Below are 23,401 nucleotides of genomic sequence, written 5' to 3' on the forward strand. Positions count from 1 at the left end.
GAGAAAATAAAGAATTATTTGGCTACCTATTGTAATAATTTTGGTTGGTTGTGGTGGCATGAATATGAACAATTGTAATGCAGTCTAAAAGCTAACTGGAAATGATTTCATGTATTATCTGCTAGTATGGATTTTCGGGGAACACTGCTCTACTTTATTAAAAATCATCTCAACTCATCTTGCATAAGTTATTACACCTTCTGAATAAGTTACCATGTGGTGTGATACAGTTTGTCTTCTCTATATTAGAGTGGCAGTCCAGGAATTTAGCTTTGTTTTTGCAAAGATTAGTGAGACTTATGTATTTTGACCACACTGTATGGAAAATGAACACTAATTGAGTCTTATGGTTCTAGTGTCAGAGGCAAGCATTTATGTTGAGAGAGGACAAAATTCCCAGTTGGTAAAATTCCTACTCAATCTTGAATCCTGGTTCCTGAAGCCTAACCCAAATATGTTTAGCACAGCCTTCACTACAGATCAATTGCTGAACTATTCCCATTGCATCTGAGACATATGTGCATTTATTAGTACCAATATTTAAAAGGTAAAAATTCACGTAGTTTCTTAGCTAGTAATGATAATTTGTTTTTTAAAGTCCACCACCTCAGTTTTCATCTTACGTCATCCCACATATTGAGTGTTCTTTGATATCAGGAACTGCATAAATATATCAATAAATATATTAATACATAATCAAGATAAATGCTGTTGATGTAAGAAACATCCAAACCTATGGAGATTTGTTTTGTTTATTTGAGCCAAACTGACAATTGCTGGGAGGCAAAAATCTCAATGGATTGAGAAAATTCTCCAGAGAATGGTAGTTTTGCAGGTTATTTTTTCCATTAGAATCAAAGGAGGAGTCGTAAGGAGGGTTATGTGAAATCCATTGGTGATAGAATAAGAGGGTGGGAGAAGGCAAAGCTGGGAAATCTCTGGGATTGGATAAAAAGTGAAACAGAGAGACACATACCTGTTTTACATTGGTGGGTACAGTATCATTAATAATTAACATTTACAGCACAAAGAGATGGTATTAGGGAACAGATAACAATAAGGGGACTGTGGTCTCCTGCTCTGGTTCAGTGGGTGTGCCCTCAGTGGTCTGGAAAAGGAGATTACTCTAACATTTCAAAGGTATGTTATCTTAGATACCAAAAGATAATAGGCTCATTTAAGGTAAAGCTTGACCTTTATCAAGGAAGCTGCAGGCCTGGGACATGACTACCCCCATGACCTGCTTTGAGTTAGGAATTTTTATATTCAGACCATCCTGTGTGGTTACTCGTGGTCTCTGAGTTTGTAGGGCCTGCCATGCAGGCTTCCCCTGAGCGTGTCAGGTTTCGTGTGTGGCTCCTTTTTCATCCACAGTTCCAACTTCAAACAATACCTTGGAAATATTGTGTGTTTCCATATCTGCAGAGTACTTTGTTAGTGGTTTCTTACTCTCAGAATTTACCAGCTCTGTATTTTTGAGTAAACACTAGAACAGTGTGTGTTTGTGTGTGTAGGCACGTGTGTGCGTGTGTTTGAAAATTTGATTTAAAATTGATGACAATGATACAATTTTTGAAACTGCTATTTCCAGGTACTGTTCAAGGAGGAGATAAGTTCCAGATGGAAATGTCACAAGTGGGATTCAGCGCAGATTACACCCCTCAAAATGTGTGTATATCACATAACTTCCCGCCATGGCTTAATGATTCTGGGCACGGTGGCCTTATACATAAAATGGGAAAAACAGCCATCTAGTGATCAACAGTTCTGATTCCTAGTCATAATCACTTAGTTTCTTCGTGCTGCTGATTTGCAATCCAAAAAACAAAAGTTAATAATGCCTTCCCTTCCCCATTTCACAGGGATTTTGTATGGGGGGAAAAAAAGATAATATACGAGAAAGCCTTTGAGCGCTCCAGGGAACAGGCACTGTGTTAATTCAAGGTATTATTGTAGGCATTTCCCTTGAATCAATTAATAACTGGAAAAGTTTGTAAAAACGCAGACTCTTGTCATCACTGTCATTGTTGAATTCTGAGTTGCCATAATATCTCCTTGCTAAGAGCAGAGACACAAAATAGTTGAAAAAGGAAGGAATGAGGAAAGCTGTGAAATGGGACGTTTTCTTAGCGCAGCCAAAGTCCACTCTTCTTTCTCAGAAGCATCCATCTCCCTGGCCTCTGATTCTAACTCTACTCAAGATATGAGCGGAGTAGTAAAAAGGCAAAGAGCTGGGTGACATTAAGAAATATTCAGGGACAAATATGAACTCAGAGGATTTGAGCAGCATAACAAAGGACCAGACACAGCTTGTTTTCTCTCTAGAATTAAAGGTGCTGACTTTTTCTGGATCACCAGTTGTTAGAGATGTTCATAAAAGTTACAGGTCTTTCCCTCAAAATAAAATAAAATAAAGTAAAATAAAATATCTACACACAGAGAATTTTGCACACAGTTTCCTGAGGTTTTCGTACACTTTCTGAACCCCTTGCTGCTCCCCAGATTCAGAGTCCTAGATTTATGACAATTATTCACATAGTTTCGTGGTCTGTTATTCTCAAAATGAAACATACCATTTCCCTATTTGCTATTTTTTAATGGCTTATACTTTTCAATCCAAAATCGTATCATTCATGTTTCCCAATATCTACGATCAAAAATTTTAAAATAATAAATCCCATCCTGACCAACCCGGCCTTTTACGAGGGTTTATAGCTTTGAATATTCGGATTGGGCTCTGAGTCAGTCCAGAGTAAGTCATCTTCTTGGCCCTCCCCCCTAACCAGTGCTGACCTATGGCTGTTTTCTTTACATTAGATTGAATGTCACAGCTACAAGTGCCTTTGGTAGCTGTGCTGTTTTGAAATAAGTGGGATAGGATAGAGTTGATAGAGGAACATTTGAGGAGGAGTCAAGAAGAATGAAGAAGAAACTTGAAATTAGAATGGGTCTGACATGGGTGGGATAGCAGCGCCACCGGACCTCTTCCTTCCTCTGTCAGCGGCACTTCCTATTTCTCAAGCCTGCCTCATTCCAGACTTTTCTTAGGAATCTGTGACTGGAGGCTCCTTTCTGACTCCTTTCTAAAGGCTCACAGCTCTTCAGCATTTGCAAATATGTGCCTTTGAATGAAAATTTGAAGATGGCTATGTGCTCCTCGTGACTACAGCTTATTACAAAGATTTATCTATACAATGTGTGGTACTAAATAAAGCTTGAGGTAGCACAGCCCTCAGGAAGCCTTGTCCGGCACAAATAGATTAAAACAGTTCTGAGATATATCAATATACATTTGTATCATTTTACTTCATCATGCTCAGTTTTGTTTTCCTTAAATCAAGGTGATTTATTTCAATGGTTTGCTTACCCTGCATTTTTGTGATTTTAAGGTGGTTTGTTTTTAATGATCTTCATTTTTTAATTATCTTAGGATATTCTGATGCTGGGTGCAGTAGGAGCTTACGACTGGAGTGGAACTGTTGTTCAGCAGACATCTCATGGACATTTGATCTTTCCTAAACAAGCCTTTGACCAAACTCTGCAAGATAGAAATCACAGTTCATTTTTAGGTAAGGCATGGCAACCTTTGGCTCAGTACATTTAAGTTCCCGTCCTTTAAACCAGCTCCTGGTTGAACCTCAGAACCAGTTCAAAACATCCCTTAAACTGTCATCTATTTATTATATTTGTGACACATATTTGTGTTGCCTCATTGCCAATCAGGCCTTCACCCATAACCAGTTAATGAAATGCTATATTATTCTCACTAATCTCTTCTGGCTGTTCAAGCAGTTGTTATTCCTGGGACATAATTGTGTTTCTCCAAAGTGGAAATAGTTCCTAAAAGCCAGTACAGTTAGTAGAAGTCTTATATTAATTTAGAGTTCTTTGTATTTTTGTTCCTACAAAAAGCAATTACCGATTTTGAGTACTACTATAGGATGGGCTATTCTATCGATGTAAACATTTAAACCCTCCCAACAACTCTTTGAGTGAAGTATTAGTATCCCCATTGTACCTTTGAAAGCCAATGAGGTTAATGACTTGCCTAAAAATGTGAACAACTTAGTAAGTGGTAAATCCAGAATTTGAACCTGGAACTGTCTGACTCTAATGCCTATGTTCTTTCCACTGTGCAATATTGCCTTTTGAATTCATTTAGCTATTCATTAAACAAATATTTGTTGAATGCCAGGTTCATGAGTGGCTGATGGGAACAACCCAGAATCTAGGGTTCTAGGGTCTACCTTTATACATAGATGTCCACCTACGCAGGACAGTCAAAAGGCAGAAACAGTTCACCTTAGGAAAAGGAAGACGTGCCCGTGATGAGGTGCTCAGGACACCAGGAACTGTGCCTCACACCTAACAAGAAAGGACCGCGATCATCTCTACTAACTCTGCAGGCCTATCTGGCTGAGATATTCAGTGGTACCTACTCTGTAACTCCTTCTTTCTAGGTTATTCTGTGGCTGCAATTTCTACTGGAAAAAGCATCCACTTTGTTGCTGGCGCTCCTCGGGCAAATTATACTGGCCAGATAGTGCTGTATAGTGTCAACAAGAACGGCAATGTCACAGTTATTCAGGCTCGCAGAGGTGACCAGGTAAAGTCCATTTTTAGCAGGTAAAATTAATTTTAGGGACAACCAGGGCAGGTGGGGAGTGGGAAGCTGGTAGAAATGAAAACTACCATTAATTGACTGCCTAACCTGTGGTTGGCTCTGTAATTTGCCTTTACTTTAATATTCCTTAAATCTTTACAAAAATACTGAGAACTACCATCTCCTTTTGACAGGTTACTGACAGAGTAACTACCTTTCTAAGGTCACTTGGTTTTCATGGGGTTGAACTGCCATTAAAACCCATTCCCCGGTGGCCTCAAAGCCTGTATTGTTTGGCTACTTCCCACTCCATATTTTTGATTCCCCAGATTAATGATGCATGGGCGTTATTTAGTCATGATGACAGACACCTAACCATGGCTTTGTAGGCAAGCGCCTACTAGGAGCCAAGGATTTGGAGGCGAGACAATGAGAAGAAGGGAGCAGGATAGCTGAGCTACTGCATCTGGGCCTGTCAATCTGTCCTATTGCTTTGACCTCTCTGAAAGTAAAGCAACTCTCTTCTTTGCCATTTTTTTCTCACGTGTGACCGTTTCGTAGTCAGAAGGTATCATGACTCCTAGTCATGGTCCACTAGAGCTAAGGGCAGCTGATAGATTCCTATTTCCTTACTAAGCAGTTTTGACACATGGGCTTGGCACATATTTGAAAGGAGCATCATGGATCTCCAACAACTAAGAGGAATTTTTCTTCCTTGAGTAGCTACAGATTTCTCTTCTCTGGGATTAAGTCTGAGTCCATTGTCTCCATGAATTTTCCAGGAGTAAGAAGACCTGAGTCTTTGACTTTCTTGACCAAAAACCAGCTATGGTCACATACATTTCTTTCTTCTAATATGTTAAAGAAGGGTGCTTTTATTTTGAAAAGGAATCATTTCTTATTCATTGTCAAATCCTTAAGAGGTATTCACAGAGGCATATGTTGAACATCAGTTAAATGGGACGAACATTCAAATTCCCAGATTCCCAGCCTCCTTTATTTCACTTTATCTCCACCTAGTCCTTGCGTCCCTATCTATCTGGCAATTACTGTCCTGACCCAGATCATGCCATGGTCATGTATATCACTCATGTTTTCCCACTCCTCTTTACCTAGAAAGCTCCCTGTCATCTTTTAAGATGCAATTCAAATAATACTTAATCTTTCTAACTCTTCTTGACTCCCTTGTACTCTAATAACACAGCATTTGGTACTTGCCTCTATAATAATATATTTTACCATGGACCCACAATTATTTGTTCCACTTCCCTCTTCCCCTTCCCCTTCTCTATAATACACCCCATATAACTTTTAAGTGTTTCTCTTTTAAGTGTTGTCTTCAACCCATCAGCATCAGAGACACCTGGAGTGTTTGTTTAAAATACTGTTTTCTGGATAGCATCCTAGGCATTGCATCAGACTCTCTGGAAATGGGTCTTAGGAATCTGTATTTTAAAGATACTTTCTTGGTGATTTTCATGCACACTAAGGTTTAAGAGCCTTCGATGGTGATACAAGCTGCGAGAAGGGACTATGTTATCCGTCTTTATGTTCCTAGCACTTTATAAGTATGTAGTAAACGCTCACTTTTTGTTTGTTGAATGCATAAATAAAAGTTCAGTGTAACGGTAGGAGCATATGAACCCTACGGATCCTAAAGTTAATATGCTTTATTACTCCAGATTGGCTCCTATTTTGGTAGTGTGCTGTGTTCAGTTGATGTGGATAAAGACAACATTACAGATGTGCTCTTGGTAGGTGCCCCAATGTACATGAATGACCTAAAGAAAGAGGAAGGAAGAGTCTACCTGTTTACTATCACAAAGGTAAAAAAAAATTATTACACTGACTTAGTTTAATTTGCTTTAGTATTGGCAAATGAAAAGCTAACCTGCATTTTTGCAGATTAAAGAAAATTTACTAATAATGCTAATTTTCATATATAGTATGGTTTATATTTCATCAATTTGAGGATTTCACCATTAAGTTATAATTTTAAAAATCACATTAAAAAGCATAACCTAGAGCTTAATATATAGTGCCATTTTCCATGAGAGGTCTTTGAATATGTGTTCTCTTATTCAAATAAGTTGTTATAAATTCATATCATTTTATAAACACACATACACACACACACACACACACACACATACATACACACACACATATACACACATTTGTGTATTTCCCAAGTCTCTTATCCAATTATTCTTTGCTGTCAAGGGATAACAATAACAGGTCAAAACTATCTTGTTAACATTTTACAGTGAAAAGGACAAATTGTACCAGGCACTTTGGAAACCTCCATATAATCCTGGATGCTTTCTACATTAGTTTGTCAGGAAATTCCATTGCTTTGTGTAACATTTAGGTATATATCCAACTCTTGGAATTTCTAGTCTTTGCACATAAAACTTAGCATACTCTAACATGGAAAACACAGTTTTTCCAACTTGTAAACTGAACTCTCTAAATCCATGCACATAAATATAGTGACATAGAAAATTAGATGACTATAGAAGGGAAAGGATGGAAAATGACAAGCTGATATTAATATAGTAAATATTATGTTTAACTATTGTGATATTTTTGTCCTACCTTATTTATTTAAATTAATGTAAAAATTTCTTGAACAGAAGCAATTAAAACAATTCTAAAGCATTTAAAGAATGTATAATTGAGTATTCAATAAGGGAAGGGCATATCTACTTGTCTGAAAATTTAACAAATCCCAATTTCTTAAATGTTTCTTGCTTATCAACTATTCTGAATTATCATTAATTGCTGAAAGTAAGAAGATCTCCTAATACTTTATCAAACTTAGTAACAAATTGATTTCTAGAAGATTATATAGAGGAAAAAGAATCAACACCTCACCCAGTTTCATGGTTGAGGAACATTGCTTTCTTGTGAAGTCATGAAATATTTCCATTCTTAACTTCAAAATCTAAAACAATTGTGTCTTTTTAAGGAAATTTCTTTGGGTAGAACTATTTAGTGTTTCTTATAATGGGATATTAACAATCTCATTTTTCACTCCTTATACCATTATAATTATGCCACTGTTCAGTAATTTTTAAGTAAAAGCCTAAATTAAGATTTTGTATTTTATTTTGTCTCTACCTTAATTTTATTCAAGATATTAGTAGATTTTTCACTAAAAAAATGTTTAAATCAAAAGGTTTAGAAACAGGTGAAAATACTAATATTGAGGAAAAATAGAGACAAAGGAATAGATACTTTTCTACAGGTTGTGTAGCTACAGTAAACAGAATTGCCTCCTTGCACCTTGGTGTACGAGCAGACACTCTATGGCCTTACTAAAATTTTTATTTATAATTCTCACCATAATTAGAAAATTTTGAATTCTAGGTTTACAACCCTATCTATATTTAACAATTTGCAAATTGGTTTGGGCATCATTTGCTCTGAATTTTAATTATGAAAGTTGTAAAGTTTGCTTTAATCATCCCCTATTTTTGTATCCCTTTTGCAAGGGCATTTTGAATGGGCACAAATTTCTTGAAGGCCCCAAGGGGGTTGAAAATGCTCGGTTTGGTTCAGCAATTGCAGCTCTCTCAGACATCAACATGGATGGCTTTAATGATGTGATAGTTGGTTCACCTTTGGAAAATCAGAACTCTGGAGCTGTGTACATCTACAATGGTCAGAAGGGCACCATTCGTACAAAGTATTCCCAGGTAATCCATGAGTTTCATGGTGATGTATTTACATGTGAGTGTCATCGTGTTGGAGCTAGAGACTATCACGTGGACCATCCAGTCCATCCTTCTTCTTTTATAACTTTGTTCACTCAATCAGTAAATATTCAGTGAGCTGCTACTGTGTGTCAAGGACTGTTATATTCATTGGGGATGCTGTAAAGAACAGGCCAGACAGAACTCTGTTCTTCATGGATCTTACATTCTTGTGTAAGAGACAGAGGAAAAGTATGATAAATAAAATAAAGTGTTCCAGATAGTAACACATGATAAGAAATTTAAAAAAAACTAAAATAGGGAATACATTTTCAGGAATGGGAGGTGTCAGGTATTTGAAAAGGTGACCAAGAAGGCCTCGCTGAGAAGGCAACTTTTGAGTAAAGACCAGTGAGGTAGGAGAGGAATCAGGACCTGAATTTGCATCAACTCCTTCCCGGTTCACTGATCTTTCACTGCTTCGTGCTGGTTTGTGATTTTATGTTAAGATTAATGCTGTTTCTTTGATGAAAATATGGCTGCAAGAAGGATAAACAGATTAGATAAGATGTGATTGAAATATCAGTGGAATTTTATGAAGAACGAAGCTACCTGGGAAATGGCTATGTAGAGAATTTAACAATACCGTATAGAAGCTGCCTTTTTTCTGTTTCAGTTGTTGTGCACTATAATTTCTTGTCAAACTTGCTCTTTCAGAAAATCTTAGGATCCGATGGAGCCTTTAGGAGCCATCTCCAGTACTTCGGGAGATCCTTGGATGGCTTTGGAGATTTAAATGGGGATTCCATCACGGATGTGTCCATTGGAGCCTTTGGACAAGTTATTCAGCTCTGGTGAGTCAGTGAGAGCCAGAAAGACACAAATCAGCTAACTGAAAACTGACCTGCTAAGTAGAACATGTTGCTGTGCTTGTTATTGTGGAAATGCCACACGCATTATATAAGACTCTAGGATGCTTGTGTGGCATGGTTTGCATAAGGGAAGGAATATGTTTTCCTTGGTGGGAGAAAAAAAATATTTGCCTAACATTAGAACTAAGTTTCTCAGCTCTACGTGGTGAGCAGAAGTGCATTGAAAAGACAAAGTCCTTATATGGTATCCAGGAAGTTTTGAGATATTATCTCCAAATAGCCTTACCTCAGCACACGGAAAGGAGGCCTCATGAGAATGCCCTAAAAACACTGAGCACTCAGACCACACAAGTAAAGTGCAACTTCTCATGTGGTTAAAAGGTATCTTTTAGAATTATTGGTCATAAACCAGAAGCCATTATTTAGCTTTAGCTGACCTCTCATTGACCTCAGTAGGAGTTGACGAGCAAGGGGGTGAGGGTGGCGGGGAACAAGAAGGGATTCAAGGACTATGTGATTCAAGGACAAAAATAAATATATTGGATGGGTGAGGTAATAGAATCAGAAAGAGAGAATTTTATCAAGAGTCCCCAAGAAAATATAGATCAGCCATTCATTTGTTTCTGTTGAAAAATGTGTTTTAAATGTAAAATATATCAAGAATAGAAAAACACTACATATCGATGCTGTTTTCTTTTTAATGATACTATTTAAAGTATCTCACTTGTGCTTTTAAAGGATGAAATGCACTGTTTTCAGTGCATTGTTTTAATGAAACCCTCTGTGGAAAAAATACAACTCAAGGATAATATTTAAGACTTTAAAAATTACGAAACTATATTTATTGAATAAAATCAGTTAACATCAATTAAGAGTAGCTTACCATTAGAAAAATACAAGGTGTGATAACATAATTATATGACTGATTTTTAAACAATAAGAAATCCCACCTTTCAGTGAATACCACCCTGAAGCCATCTTGGTAGCTTTTTTCCTTGGTTGGCTATATCCCTACTATGCTATAACACTCTCTTTAATATAGTCAATAATGGCCAAACTTTTTTCTTTAAAGGTGGATTTGATTCTTCAAAAAAGTTAAGACACATGAAATCAAATCAATTTATTAAGGTTCAGTCAAGCTAGGTTAAGACCATTTTGTGGTCACATTCCTATAAGGTGCTGAGACTGGTTTTTCTGGTGACTTCCTGAGACTAGTTTTTAAAAAACAAGTTTACAAAACAATTTACATCAGTTCTACCTCTATTGGGATCGGTGCTCAGTTTCTCAAAGAGATTGACTTAAAGAAAATATTCACTTAGACATTGTAGATCCTGTAAGTTTGAGGACGTGTTGCATTTGTGATGAGATGTTTTATGACTGCTTATTAGGCGACCTGATAGATTCATGATTAACTATCTTAATAATTTTTCAATGGACTCAAGTCCTGAAATTAAAAGAAAATGTTTTCTGTCTTCTTGTGGTACTTTTCAAAACAGGTTAATTATTCATTACTACTTGATTTTTTTGTAAGGAAGTTAAGGGTGTATACAAATTAGACCATGGGCTCCAAATCTCTCACTTGCTAATAACTATTACTCAGCGAACTGGCAAGTTACCAAATGTCTTTGTGTCTCAGACTGTTTCATTAATAAAATGGAGATAATATTTGTTCTCCCCCTTTCACAGGAGTATTGTAGCAGCAAATGAGCCATGTGTATGGGAAAGCCCTTCAGATATCTAAAGGGCTAAACTAGAGTCAGAAGTCTGTAGCACCCTGCCTGAGATGGATTCCTTAGCCACATTCTGGCATCAGGCTAATTGTCACTGTCCTCGTCTTAAGCCACACTTCAGTGACTCATTGCCAGCCATTGAGGCAACAAGTGCCTCACAACACCCACAACCGCGCCTCAGTCCTGCCACCCCCACCTTGCCACCTACTCTCTCCCCTACCTTTATGAAAAGAGTGAATATCACTGCATCCGAATGGCAACACAACAGAGACCATGACTTTGTACTTCACCTGCAAAGAGGTTACTGATTCTCATCCTGTGCTCAAGCGTGCATTCATTAAACAAAAAATATTAAGTGTGAATTATGCGAATACTATCACAAAAAGAACATTATCTCTACCTGCCATCTTACAGTTTTCAAATATGAAATAGTGCTAAAGTGCTTAGATAGAGAGTAGAGAGAATAGCTGGATAATGCTGGCACTGGGTCCCCTATGTAAAGGTTATATGCGCACTCAGCAGTATGTCACTCTGTTTCCATTTATGTCTTTCAGGTCACAGAGTATTGCTGATGTATCTGTAGACGCTTCATTCACACCAGAGAAAATCATTTTGTTCAACAAGAATGCTGAAATAAGCCTCAAACTGTGCTTCAGTGCAAAGTTTAGACCTACTAAGCAAAACAATCAAGTGGGTGAGTAGCCCTGAAATAATCTGTATGGAGACAGGTTTGCTTATAGAGCTTTAGTCCTGAATGTAACCTATATGTGGAGTTTGTAGACCAAAACAAACAAGGGTCTTAAGTTGCAGATATTTAAATTCTCATACATTTGAGGTGCCTGAGAATGGTTAATTAGGTATGGAATGTTTGTTTAGATCTTCCTCTGTCATCTCTAGAAGGTGCTATTCTGCAGAAAGTTGTAATCTCTGTGGCATAATCGAGGGCTCTCCCAACTCTAGCCTTCAAGTGTCTCTTATCCACAAGTCTCTTACTGAAAACCTTGGGCACATAGATTATGCTGGACTACAGCCTGTATTAAAGGAGAGCTCTGTATGTTGGCTCTGCCATGATCTAAGTCGTGTGTTCAGTACAAGTACCAAATATTGTTCCTATTCTTGAGGAATTAATAAGCATGAAATAATGAGAAAATATAAAACAATTTATGATTTATGTGCACTGTTTTCAATTTTCTAAATAATCCAGAGAAGTGAGTAAAAGTCTGAGACATGTTGTATCAGCAAGTGAGAGTGAGGAAAACTGGGCAAATGTCAACAAGAAGTGGCATCGTCTCTCTCCTGGTCCAGGGCTTGGTCATCTTTCAGGGCTTGGGTGAGGTCCTGCGTCCTCTCTCAAGTCTTTTGTAAGCACTCCATCTCCCCTTCATTTCTCCTGCTCCAGTTGTGTCCTCACCCTCCACATGTAGCAGTTGATTTAGTACTTGATTCAACTCTACCTTCTTTCATTTGCTGCTGTTTCATGGGTCCTAATCTCCCTGCATCAGCTTTTGATTCTAAACTTCAGAAACTTATAGTTCCTGCATGTATGTCATTAAATGGTATACAAACTTAAAGACTAGAAATATAGAAGCAGGCTATTTGTTACAATTCATACCAAGAAATAAATAGATTATGAACACAAAGCAGAAGTTAGATTCACATCTTGGCACACTTTCCATGTTTTCCTACTTTTCTTGTCTATCTGGCCTTTTTTCCCTTCAGATGCTCAATCACTGACCCAATTCTGATTAGCCCATCTCACAGACCTGCCTTATAGCACATCCATCTGAGGAGCCATGATCGTTCAGTCAAAAACCATTAACTGTGTAATCATTCAGTGGCAAGATGTAATGTACAGCTTGGTGACTATAGTTGATAATACTGTGTTTATTTCATATTTTGAAAGTTGCTGCAAGAGTAGATTTTAAAAGAAGTTCTCACAACAAAAACAGTTGTAACTGTGAGGTGACTGATGTGTTACCTAACCTTATTGTGGTAATCATTTTGAGATTATATATATATATATATATATATATATAAAATCATTATACTTTATACCTTAAACATAAACAATGTTGTATGTCAATGATATCTCAATAAAGGGAAAAAATATTAAGTGGCTAGTCTGCCTGAAAGATTAATTTGGAAAATACATTAGCTGGCTGAAATGGCTGGCTGGTCACCTCTCCTGATGCTGTAGCATGGATTTGTCTCACGTATCTTCCTTCCACTTTTTGACTGTATTTACTCCCTTCTGTTGCCACACACTTGGAAGAGAATTTCTGCTTTCAGAGAACGTCCTCCCCGTCTACCCACTGTCTAGGGTCTCTGGGTCCTGCTGTTGGGCACCTTTCTCTTTCAATCCTTTTCCTTGATGCCTTCAGGTCCGTAGAGACCAGCCGGTCATGATCGTTTGTTACTTAACTGCTTGGCTGGCAGTCATAGTATGTAAGACATGAATTCCATCTTCACAACTTTGAAAAGTAAAATTATAAAGCATATGGTCTTTATTATTTGTTTCATTAGGTGCTCATTCCAGTTTAAAATTAACAACATAGTTCACACAGTGTGAGGGATATAAATGATAAACGTCTAAGTCTTGCTTTGTCTTGTGCACCTGAAACTAATTAAAAAAATAAATAAATTAAAAAAAAAAATTAACAACATAAAAATTAGTATTTTGCCTATGAGACTATTTATCATTTTTAGCAAGCTGCTTGAAAAAAATGACATAGTATTATCATGTGTACTAACTTTGTTCTAGCTACGATCATCTCCCTATCATTATTTTTCCTCTACATTGTTTTTACCACTTATTTTTAGTTTATTTGATTCTGTTATATTTTAGCTATCATTGTTAAACTCCTATGAGCAAGAAAAAGTATGCAATACCAGTAACAGATATTTCAAAGGTAACACGTAGAATTAATGTTTTCAGAAGTCTATTCAAACTTTAAAATATTGAAAGGTAATAAAATAAGATAGAGTAACCCCAAATAATGCAGTTGGTGCTATGAATAGTATCAGATCGCTCTCAGTTTTGGACATGCAGTCAGCAGACTGTAGTTGAAGATTCTGATCGTTTGGACATTGGGTACTGACATCAGTTTTTATCACATTTGCTTTTCATTTCCATTTCCCTCAATTCTATAGATGAGAAAACGGAGGTCCAAAGAGGTTTAACAAATTGCATGAAGTCGTACAGTTCATAAATGACAGAATTAGGATTCAAACCAAGTGTGTCTGATTAAGAACTTATTACTGCAATGTTGCACACCTTTCTCCATGTAAGCATCTAGAATATGCCAGGCACTGCACATGTCCCCTTGGAATAGCTTAACCAATCCTCAAATAACAGTTATCCTCCCAACTGCATAGAAACAGCAAAAACATGGGGTCTGATTTCAAAATTACCCAAATTTTATTTCTGACCATGCCCTAGCTGTGTGAACTGAGGTGAATTATTTTACCTCTTTTATTTTGTTTATTATCTGAAAACTAGGGTAATAATATCTACTTTCCAGGTTTAATGTAGAACTTGTAAAAGGTAACATAGAAGAATGTGTTCAATTGTAGGCACTCAATAACTGTTCCTTTCCTTTTGTATTACCATGTTATGGGTGATGTTTGGAAAACGATGTTTGAGGGAGTAATTTGACCAACATCATTCAGATTTCCCAGTGGCAAGTTCACTTTTCTTTCCACTGCTTCAAGCCACATTTCTTTAAATTACATTTTTTTGTATCCAGTCACATACATCATACCAGAGCTAGAATTACAAATGTCATGGGCTACCCATGATTCACAATCCATCAATTTAAAGACCATTTTATCTTTTCTCGATGTCAGAGACTTTCTCCAATAAGACAAAATAAAGCAGGGATGCTTTTGCCCTAAAAAATTTTTTTTTGTAATAATATTTGTTTATGATTTTTATCATAGCCATTATATATAACATCACAATTGATGCAGACCTATATTCATCCAGAGTAACCTCCAGGGGGTTATTTAAAGAAAATAATGAAAGGTGCCTGCAGAAGAATATGATAGTAAATCAAGCACAGAGTTGCTCTGAGTTCATCATCCATATACAGGTGAGGCCTCAGGATCATCCCTTTTCCGCTCATTTCTTCTTAAAGGCTAATGAATGATGAAAATCTAAAATGGAAACTTAGGAGTTAGAATATGCTTGTCCTTTTAATCAAATGCTTTTCTAGTTCTATGAACAGGAAGCATATTTCCTTTATGCTAATATAGTCATATTTTATTATAAGTTAGCAGCATTAACTTTTATTTTGGATTACAACTAAAATGGCTAAATATATAAGATTCTTAAAGAAATCAAAGGTACAGTGCTTTATTAAGTGTTTAACAGAGAGAACTTTTAGGTGATAGTAAATTTTATTTTGCCATTTTCCTATCATCGAAAAAATTTATTTATTTTTAAGCCACTAAAAAGGACAATTCCAATTGTGTTTTCCACTACTGGATTTAAATTAATATAAGTGAAGGATGTTAGGTTATGAGATAAAAATTGTTTGCTCTAATCTTATACCATAATTACTATAGTTCAAATGGATTTTGAAAGTCTCCCAAGTAGGAAAATTGCTCTCAGTAGAAAACTTCCAACAGGAAATTCATTTTGTAAATTGTATGAATATTTCCCTAAGAAAACACATAATGGTATTTTAAAGTATAACTTACTCAGGAAACCATTTTTAAAAGAGCTGTTTAAGAACTTCTAGAATATGGTTCTCAGAGTTTAAGATGCGCAAGAATTGCCAAGGAAACTTTTATAAAATGCATAGTCTGGGTCCCCACCACCAGAAATTTGAGGGTTTGAAGGTTTAAAGGGCAGGCACCCCCCAGATATTTCTTATGTAGATAGACGGTGCAGAGACCAGATATCAAGAAATGTTAAGTATAAGAGTTAAATGGAGGCTTAAATGAATTAAAATCAGTTGAGTTGTTTATTGTTCAAGTTGAAGGTTTCTTATTTGTGAAGACAGGACTCTTTCTGTCGTTAAGGGCCAATTATACAGATTATTTAAAGGAATAAAAGCTGATTTCCATTCTCTCCTATCCTTGAGCTAAGTGGTAAATCAAATTAAATGTGTAATCCATTGTGGGGGCCTGAATACAGCCAGGCCGTTGTTCGTATGTAGATCCTATTCACTCTCGTGTGCACTTGTGAAGTTTTTAGATGGCGTGTGTTATTTTGGTCAGCTAAGAGATGTTTCCGTTAACACGCCCTATTTGATATCAATCCCGAAGTCCATCCTATGTGCCCACCCTTTGGCCAACTGAGGAAGCATTGCCGTGGAGTCGGGAAGCCATCCTAGTAGTCAGGCCCCCCAGAAGGGCTCAGGACAATAGTAAGTCCTGCCTGTGAATGAACTAAGTGATAACCGAAAGATCACTTCTCAGGAAAAGGCAAATTCAATTTTTAGTGTTCCTCATTTGTGCATTGTTCTTTCCTGACAAGGCCTGGGAAGATGTTTGTGAGGCCTGCTAGATAACACGTACAACCCCGTTTTGGCATTTTTACATTTTTCATTCGCCAGGAAGCCTCAAAAACAAAGTGGCCCATGACTCCTGGAATGCTGCTCGTCCTCCCATTCTATACTAAACACACAGTGGAAGAGTTGTGCTTATAGCCGGGTGGCGTCAGCTTCAGTGACTGCTGAGTGATATGTGCCTCGTCTTCTCTGTGCAGGAGCAGTGCAGCTTCTCAGTCTGCTAGAGCCAGAAGTTGGGGGACCTGGTTTTGCATGTGGGCGTCACCTTTATCTGGTTTTGTAGCGAAGTTAGGTTCTGACAAAAGAAGGGAGACTCGTGTCCATTGCCTGGCAGCCAGCCCAAGTACCTTCCCATCAAGGTCCTAGTATTCCCTCCCGGAGACTTGGTCAGGACCCCTAAGGAGTCTTGGCAATAGGAACTGAAAGGACATAGCCAACAACCCAAGAGCCGGGTGCTGACATAAGGGTCTTCGGAGCATTAAAACTGGGTATATCATCTATTTATAATGGTGTATAAATAATGAGACTACTAATGAGCTTAACTGGGAATTTGCTGCTTCCAGTATTTCCTGAACCCATATCATTGAGTTTCTTAGTAGTGGACAGGCTAAGAGCAAAATTAGGACAGTAGGGAAGAAGCGAGGGTCTTAAAAATTCAGAACAAGGATATTCTACATAATTGAGAATGGGCTGTGTTCTTAACTGTGAACACCTTTGTGGTCATTTTCTTGTTTTGAAGCTGCCATGCCCTAATAAACTGCGTGTTGTGTGTATGTGTGTATGAGTTAGAAGCCCTCGGATGTTGTCAACGCCTTGGACCTGTGTGTGAACATCAGCCTGGCAAACCCTGGCACCAGCCCTGCCCTCGAAGCCTACGATGAGACTGCCAAGGTCTTCAGTGTAAGTGCGGTTTGCCCTTCCTAGAATTCAGACCGACTAACAGAGTTTCACGTCCCTGCAGTAGTGGTTGAAACATACTTAGGACCTTAGCCTTTAACGTGTTAATTTTCTAAATGCAATAGAATTACTTATGTGTCAAGTTCGCCAGCACATAAACTCCACTAAGGCTGAGATTTTTGTCTTCCTAGTTCACTGCTCTACTCCCAGCCCCATCAGCAGTGCTTGGTTGACCCACCATAGGTGCTCAATAAGTATTTGTTGAAGAAATGAGTAACAATAAAGCAAACGCCTTGGGCTCACCGCCCAAATAAAATGTTACGAAGACCTATAAAGTTCCGTGTCACTCCCCGCCCCCCTGAGATCCACATTCCTCTTGTTCCCCCAGACATCAGCACCTGGAGTTTTGCATTTATCAATGCTAAACATGTGTATATCCCTAAAACATTGTTCAGTTTGGCATGGTTCTGAACTTTATGTAAATGGAATCATAGGTATTCTTCCACAATTTGCTTTTCTAACTCAAGAGCAGATGTCTGAGGTTGTTCTCCCTTTTTTGTAGATCCCTTTCTATAAAGACTGTGGTGATGATGGAGTTTGCATCTCCGACCTAGTTCTAGATGTGCAACGGCTGCCACCTGCTCAGTAAGTTTTACTTTAAAGCTCAGTGTAAAATGCAGAAATAAAAGACACATTTGGTTATGTTATTCAAATGAATGTTTATAGAGATTTTTTTTCTACAAAAGAAATACCCATAACTAATAAAGACCTTTAAAATCTAAATTTTAATGTATACCATCCATATAAGAGTGAAACAATACGAAATATAAAACCATTTGTATTTGGATGGTTCCTTTCCCTGTAATGTAATTAAAGAAGAGAACCCAACAGTATTTATTTATTGTACCATTTTACAATGAAGATAGTTTATTATTAAGGAATTTTCTCAGTATTCCAAATAAATCTAAAGAGTTCATTTTTTTTTAAATGGGTGAAGTATTTGAATACTGGTCTTTTTTTCCCCTTACTGACTTTTTTTCCTTTTTCTCATTTTTGAACAGAGGAAAACCCTTTATTGTCAGCAACCAAAACAAAAGGTTAACATTTTCAGTAACACTGAAAAACAAAAAGGAAAGTGCATACAACACTGGACTTGTTGTTGATTTTTCAGAAAACCTGTTTTTTGCTTCCTGGTCCATGCCGGTATGTGATGACACCCTGGGCCTACCGCTGTTGTGTTTCCTACCCATTGTCAATTACCCTCTTCCTTATGCGCAAACCTCCCTGTCCTCTGTGTTGTCTGAAAAAGCCCTTTAACCAAGATCAGCATGATAAGTCCTAACTTTGTGGCTCCCAACTAGTTAAACCGCCTGAGAACATAGCCTAGCTGCCTGTATCTAGGCCAATTCTGCTTCAAAGTTTGGGTCAGTTTTTCCTTTGCCCTGAGACTTGGCAGCAGTGGCCAGATACTCGCATAACTCCTCTTAGCCGTCTGTGTGATGGGGCTGCCATGGTGCCGCTCAGATGCTGTGAGCGGCACTTGCTCTGAGAAATTAGAGTCCCGCAGCTCAGCCACAAGTCTTCCGGCTGCCAAGATGACGCATTCCAGCGAGGTCAGTTCATCATATTGACTTGATCACTATACCAGGAACACACTTGACCACGAATGCCCCTGGTCCCTCCTTGGGCACCAGCAAAGAAACGGAGAGGAGGGAAAAGCTGAGATTTTCTAAATTAGCTACCTACTTGATGAAAGAATTCTAAGATGGTTTGTCATCCAGTTTAAAGTCAACGTGAATTTAATAGATTTAGTGTTCTCAGCCTATTCTGACTTCAGTGTTTAACTTTCCTGTGCAAAATAACTTGTTAAAGAGGAAAAAAAACTAGCGGAAAACTGAAAAAAATTCTTTAAATTATTTAAAATATAAAGAAGCACCAACGTAGAATTCTGTTTTCTTCTTGAGAAACTATAAATTTCAAAAATATTAAGAGAAAGTTATGTATTAAGGACAGCATTTCTGGTTATTGGATTACAGTTATGTTGTGCTTCTGGAATATAGGAACTATGATTTACTTCTGGGGGGAAATTTGAGTATTTGAGCACTCCTTTGATTTGTTGGGTGTCCTTCTTAGCAACGAAAATAGTATATTAGCCACCAGGACAATACACAATTTTCCAATCCTGAGGGACAATAAATTACTTCAGTGTGAAGCAACCTCACTGCTAAAACGTCCATGTGGTTGGTACATCCTTCAGCAGGCACACACACGTTACATACTAATTAATCACTGTTTCCTTGGTCTCATTCAGGTTGATGGGACAGAAGTAACATGCCAGGTGACTTCTCAGAAGTCTGTTACCTGCGATGTAGGCTACCCTGCGTTAAAAAGGACACAACAGGTACAATTTGCATTTCCTCAAACCCACCCTACCCCCTCCTCAGCACTAGTGTTAATTCACCAACATACCATCTCCTTTATGAGGTATCACCATTCGATACGCATCACAAAATAACTGGTTGCGTGTTTAGAGGAATTTTTTAAAAATTGAATATTTTAAGTTAATAATAAAAATGGGATTTCCCCCAGGCAGTTCATTCCAAAAACCATATACGATATGGAAATTTCATTTTTTCTGAATACGTTGACCAACACTGGTCAAAGTGCGGTACAGAGCCCTAGATATCATTTGTTAATCTCTGGTAAGCCAATTTCATGCAGCACAAAGCTTTTAAATTCAGACAAGTATATATTCTGTGATGTGATGACTTGTATAGTTTGGTGGAAAGTTAAGCCCTTCTAAATATAAATGTGTGGCATGCGAAAGCAAGGTGGACAAATAAATAGATGTTCTACAAATCTGAAAGCGTAAGGTATGTAAAATTCAGAATCAAACTGGAGTGAGTTTAGCTTTATGGGAAAATTTTTTTTTTCATGTGGGCCCCTAGGTATGAAACATCATAGAGTGATGACTTTTAATTTTGTGTGTAGGTGACTTTTACTATTAACTTCGACTTTAATCTTCAAAACCTTCAGAATCAGGCATCTGTCAGTTTCCAAGCCTTAAGGTAAAACATAATGGAGTCATGAATGGCGGATGGGTGGCTTTTATAATATTTCTCTTTAAATAATTTCCTAATGCTTGCTTCAATAGTGAAAGCCAGGAAGACAACAAGGCAGATAATTTTGTCAACTTGAAAATTCCTCTGCTGTATGATGCCGAAATTCATATAACAAGGTAGGTGAAACAGTGGGACACCTAAAGCACACTGGTTTGTAACACATCTGGCTCATGACTAAACAAGTCCTCTATTTGCTCATTCTTACCTGGAGAATTTGAATTAAAATGTTTCCCCCTTATCAACTAAAACAGAAGTCTAGGGACAAATGGTTTCCTAGGGAACTTGAGAAACTCCATAGGTCTTTTCACCAAGAGCACCACGAGCAAGGCAGAGAAATAATCCTTCTGCCACATGCCAAGGAGAAATTGCTCCGCAGGCCCTCAGACGAGCTGCAACCTTCCCAAGATGTGAAAGTGAAACATTTAGAGCGCTCAGAGTTGCACTGCTTCCTTCTCTGTGCCTCTTTCCTACTGTCCATATGCGATCTCAAGTGATAGCCCCATTCCTGGACATTGAAATGCCAAGCACAGTGCTCTGCACATAGTAGGTCCACCATAAATATTGAATCTAGTCCCCAAAAGTGTGTTTCTAGGTAGAAAATTCCTGCCATAACAGATTAGGACTTTCTTGCAACCAAGAGGAAATGAGGCATTTTCCAAAGGAGATCATGAAGAAATGCTTTACTCCCTTTGCTTGCCTGCCCAAAGCAAGTAAACCTGAGCGCACCGGCCAAAATGGTACTGGATGACACCAGTTATAGTGATATGTTCAGAGACAGGTGTCCTGAGACGTGAGTAGTAGGTGCTACTCGCCACAGGTGCTAACACGTGGGCATCACCACCTTCACTCCCACTGAGAAGTGGTCTCATGAACACAGATACACTGGGGCACAGCAATGCTATGCCAGGCCACACGTGACAGCCCCTCCATGCCTGGGAAGCAGTTCTCTCGCTGGTGAGGCAGGGAGGCAGCTTCCCAGCACAGATGAATGACCCCTGGACAACACACAGCCGTGTATTCCCAGGAAGCTGGGCTGCCAAGCATCCAGTGACAACGGATTTCTCTGACACCCACCACATCACCCCAGCCCATGAAAGCATGGAATATGGGGCTCATCCAATAGATCAATGAGCAAAAACAAAAAGGAAAATGTCATTATGGCTAGAGCCTGAGACACATGAGCAAGGATGAAAAGAATGCTTCTGTACCGAGTGAGTTGCAAATAGCAAAAGCAGAAACCAAGTACAGTCCAAGTCTTCCATCCCTGAAAAATTCATCAGTAACTGCAGATTGAAAGGACCCTCAGTTGCTAAAATAAGTCAGTGAAGACAAATGCAGCCGACAAGATTGATAGTACCACATTGCCTTAATTTTTTTCTTCCTACCTATATTGATTCTTTCTCATCCTAAATGCTTTTTCTTAATACAGCCTTTTTATGATTCCACTCTCCCACCATGACCAATTTTTTTCAGATATTTTAACATGCAATAAATGTAAGATTGAAGTGGGACTTCACTTTTACTAGCTAACATCTTAGCTATGTATTTTTGTGATGGTAAATTGGACTTTAAGACATTCTTTAAAAAAGATGTTCTTTGGGGCGGCCACTTAGCTCAGTTGGTTATAGCATGGTGCTGGTAACACCAAGGTTGCCGGTTCGATCCCTGCATGGGTCACTGTGAGCTGTGCCCTCTTTAAAAAAATAAAATAAAAAAAATAAGATGTTCTTTAAAAAGTATGATACAGTTTAAAAATTAATATGGAGAATTATCAAGAATAAAGCTAAAGTGGCTCTTAATCCTGCCACCCAGATAATTCCTCTACATGTTTTTTAAAAAGAAAGAATAAAGACATTAAATGTACATGAATAGAAAATCCAAACATTACAGAAAGATCCACAATGGAAAATGAAATCATCCCTCCCCGCCTCCTTTAGTCACAACAAAGATGACTAACTCAACTGTTTTCAGAATACCCTCCAGATGCAGGTCTGTTTATCTGCAAGGATATATGTATAACACATGCACACACACACACACACACACACACACACACACACACACACACACTTTATTTACCCAAATGGAATGATAAAACTTTTCTGTACCTTACTGTTTATTTAATCCTAGAAAAATTAGTATCAGGACACAGAGATCTAACGTGTCCTATTACTGGATGGATAATAATTTATGTAACCAATTCAATATTAAGGACATATTTTGTTGTTTTGCATTTTTACTTTGTTTTGTTTAATCATCACAAGGAATGCTATTTAAAAAAAATTTTTTTAACAAACATCTGTGTAAGCTTTTGAAAAAAAGTCCTGCCCAATTGTGTATTGAGTGTATCGTTAGCAACCACTTTCCTGCTATATAAATGTGCTATATATATATATTTCCTACTATATATATATAGTATAAATATGATGGGTGGAAATAGGTGATAATATAATTATTTCTAAAACAGGATCCCCCAAGTATTGCTAAGTGCTATTATAAATATATTGACCAACACTTAAGTAACTTACGGGACACTTAAGTAACAAATGGAGAAATGTCAGATGTCTTTAAAGTGCAAAAGTAGAACATATTAATGAACTTAGAAATGGGGTGTACTCAGGGGTTCACATGAAGATCTAGAAGGCAAAGAGAGTAATTCATGCACAGACAGCCAGGCTTTCTGTTTCAAATCCTAGTCAGTTTTCCCATTTTCCATGTAAAGCTAACAGATCTTTGTTTCCTCTCATATATGTAACCTTGACAAATACTACATATATCTATTTAAGTTTCCCTATGACATATTTTCCTTTTGAGCATTAGGAAAATATGTATTTTTTAATGAGGCATAAAAAAGAGGCAAGATTTTCAGTAAAGAAATTTTGAAAACTCTCAGAAAATGTGCAGTTCAATTTTTTTTTAAACAAATAAGAGTTAATATCCTATAATTAGGATAGATTTTTTTT

At 37.6% G+C, this 23,401-nt stretch overlaps 1 protein-coding gene across 1 annotated transcript in view; it reads left to right on the forward strand.

The window, feature by feature from the left end:
- ITGA2 (integrin subunit alpha 2) overlaps window positions 1–23,401 on the forward strand; it is an 87,727-nt gene that overhangs the window by 52,190 nt on the left and 12,136 nt on the right. Inside the window, exons 10-23 of the mRNA XM_019736238.3 lie at window positions 1,592–1,668; window positions 3,431–3,569; window positions 4,461–4,606; window positions 6,286–6,429; window positions 8,101–8,304; window positions 9,019–9,155; window positions 11,458–11,597; window positions 14,843–14,994; window positions 17,209–17,319; window positions 17,879–17,961; window positions 18,378–18,519; window positions 19,628–19,717; window positions 20,308–20,384; window positions 20,471–20,554. Of these exons, the coding sequence (XP_019591797.3) occupies window positions 1,592–1,668; window positions 3,431–3,569; window positions 4,461–4,606; window positions 6,286–6,429; window positions 8,101–8,304; window positions 9,019–9,155; window positions 11,458–11,597; window positions 14,843–14,994; window positions 17,209–17,319; window positions 17,879–17,961; window positions 18,378–18,519; window positions 19,628–19,717; window positions 20,308–20,384; window positions 20,471–20,554 (1,726 nt within the window). The remainder of the gene's footprint in view (window positions 1–1,591; window positions 1,669–3,430; window positions 3,570–4,460; window positions 4,607–6,285; window positions 6,430–8,100; window positions 8,305–9,018; window positions 9,156–11,457; window positions 11,598–14,842; window positions 14,995–17,208; window positions 17,320–17,878; window positions 17,962–18,377; window positions 18,520–19,627; window positions 19,718–20,307; window positions 20,385–20,470; window positions 20,555–23,401) is intronic.

The sequence above is a fragment of the Rhinolophus sinicus genome, chromosome 3, assembly GCF_057876585.1.
Source record: "Rhinolophus sinicus isolate RSI-liver-muscle chromosome 3, RSI-T2T, whole genome shotgun sequence".
In the NCBI taxonomy this organism is placed as follows: domain Eukaryota; kingdom Metazoa; phylum Chordata; class Mammalia; order Chiroptera; family Rhinolophidae; genus Rhinolophus; species Rhinolophus sinicus.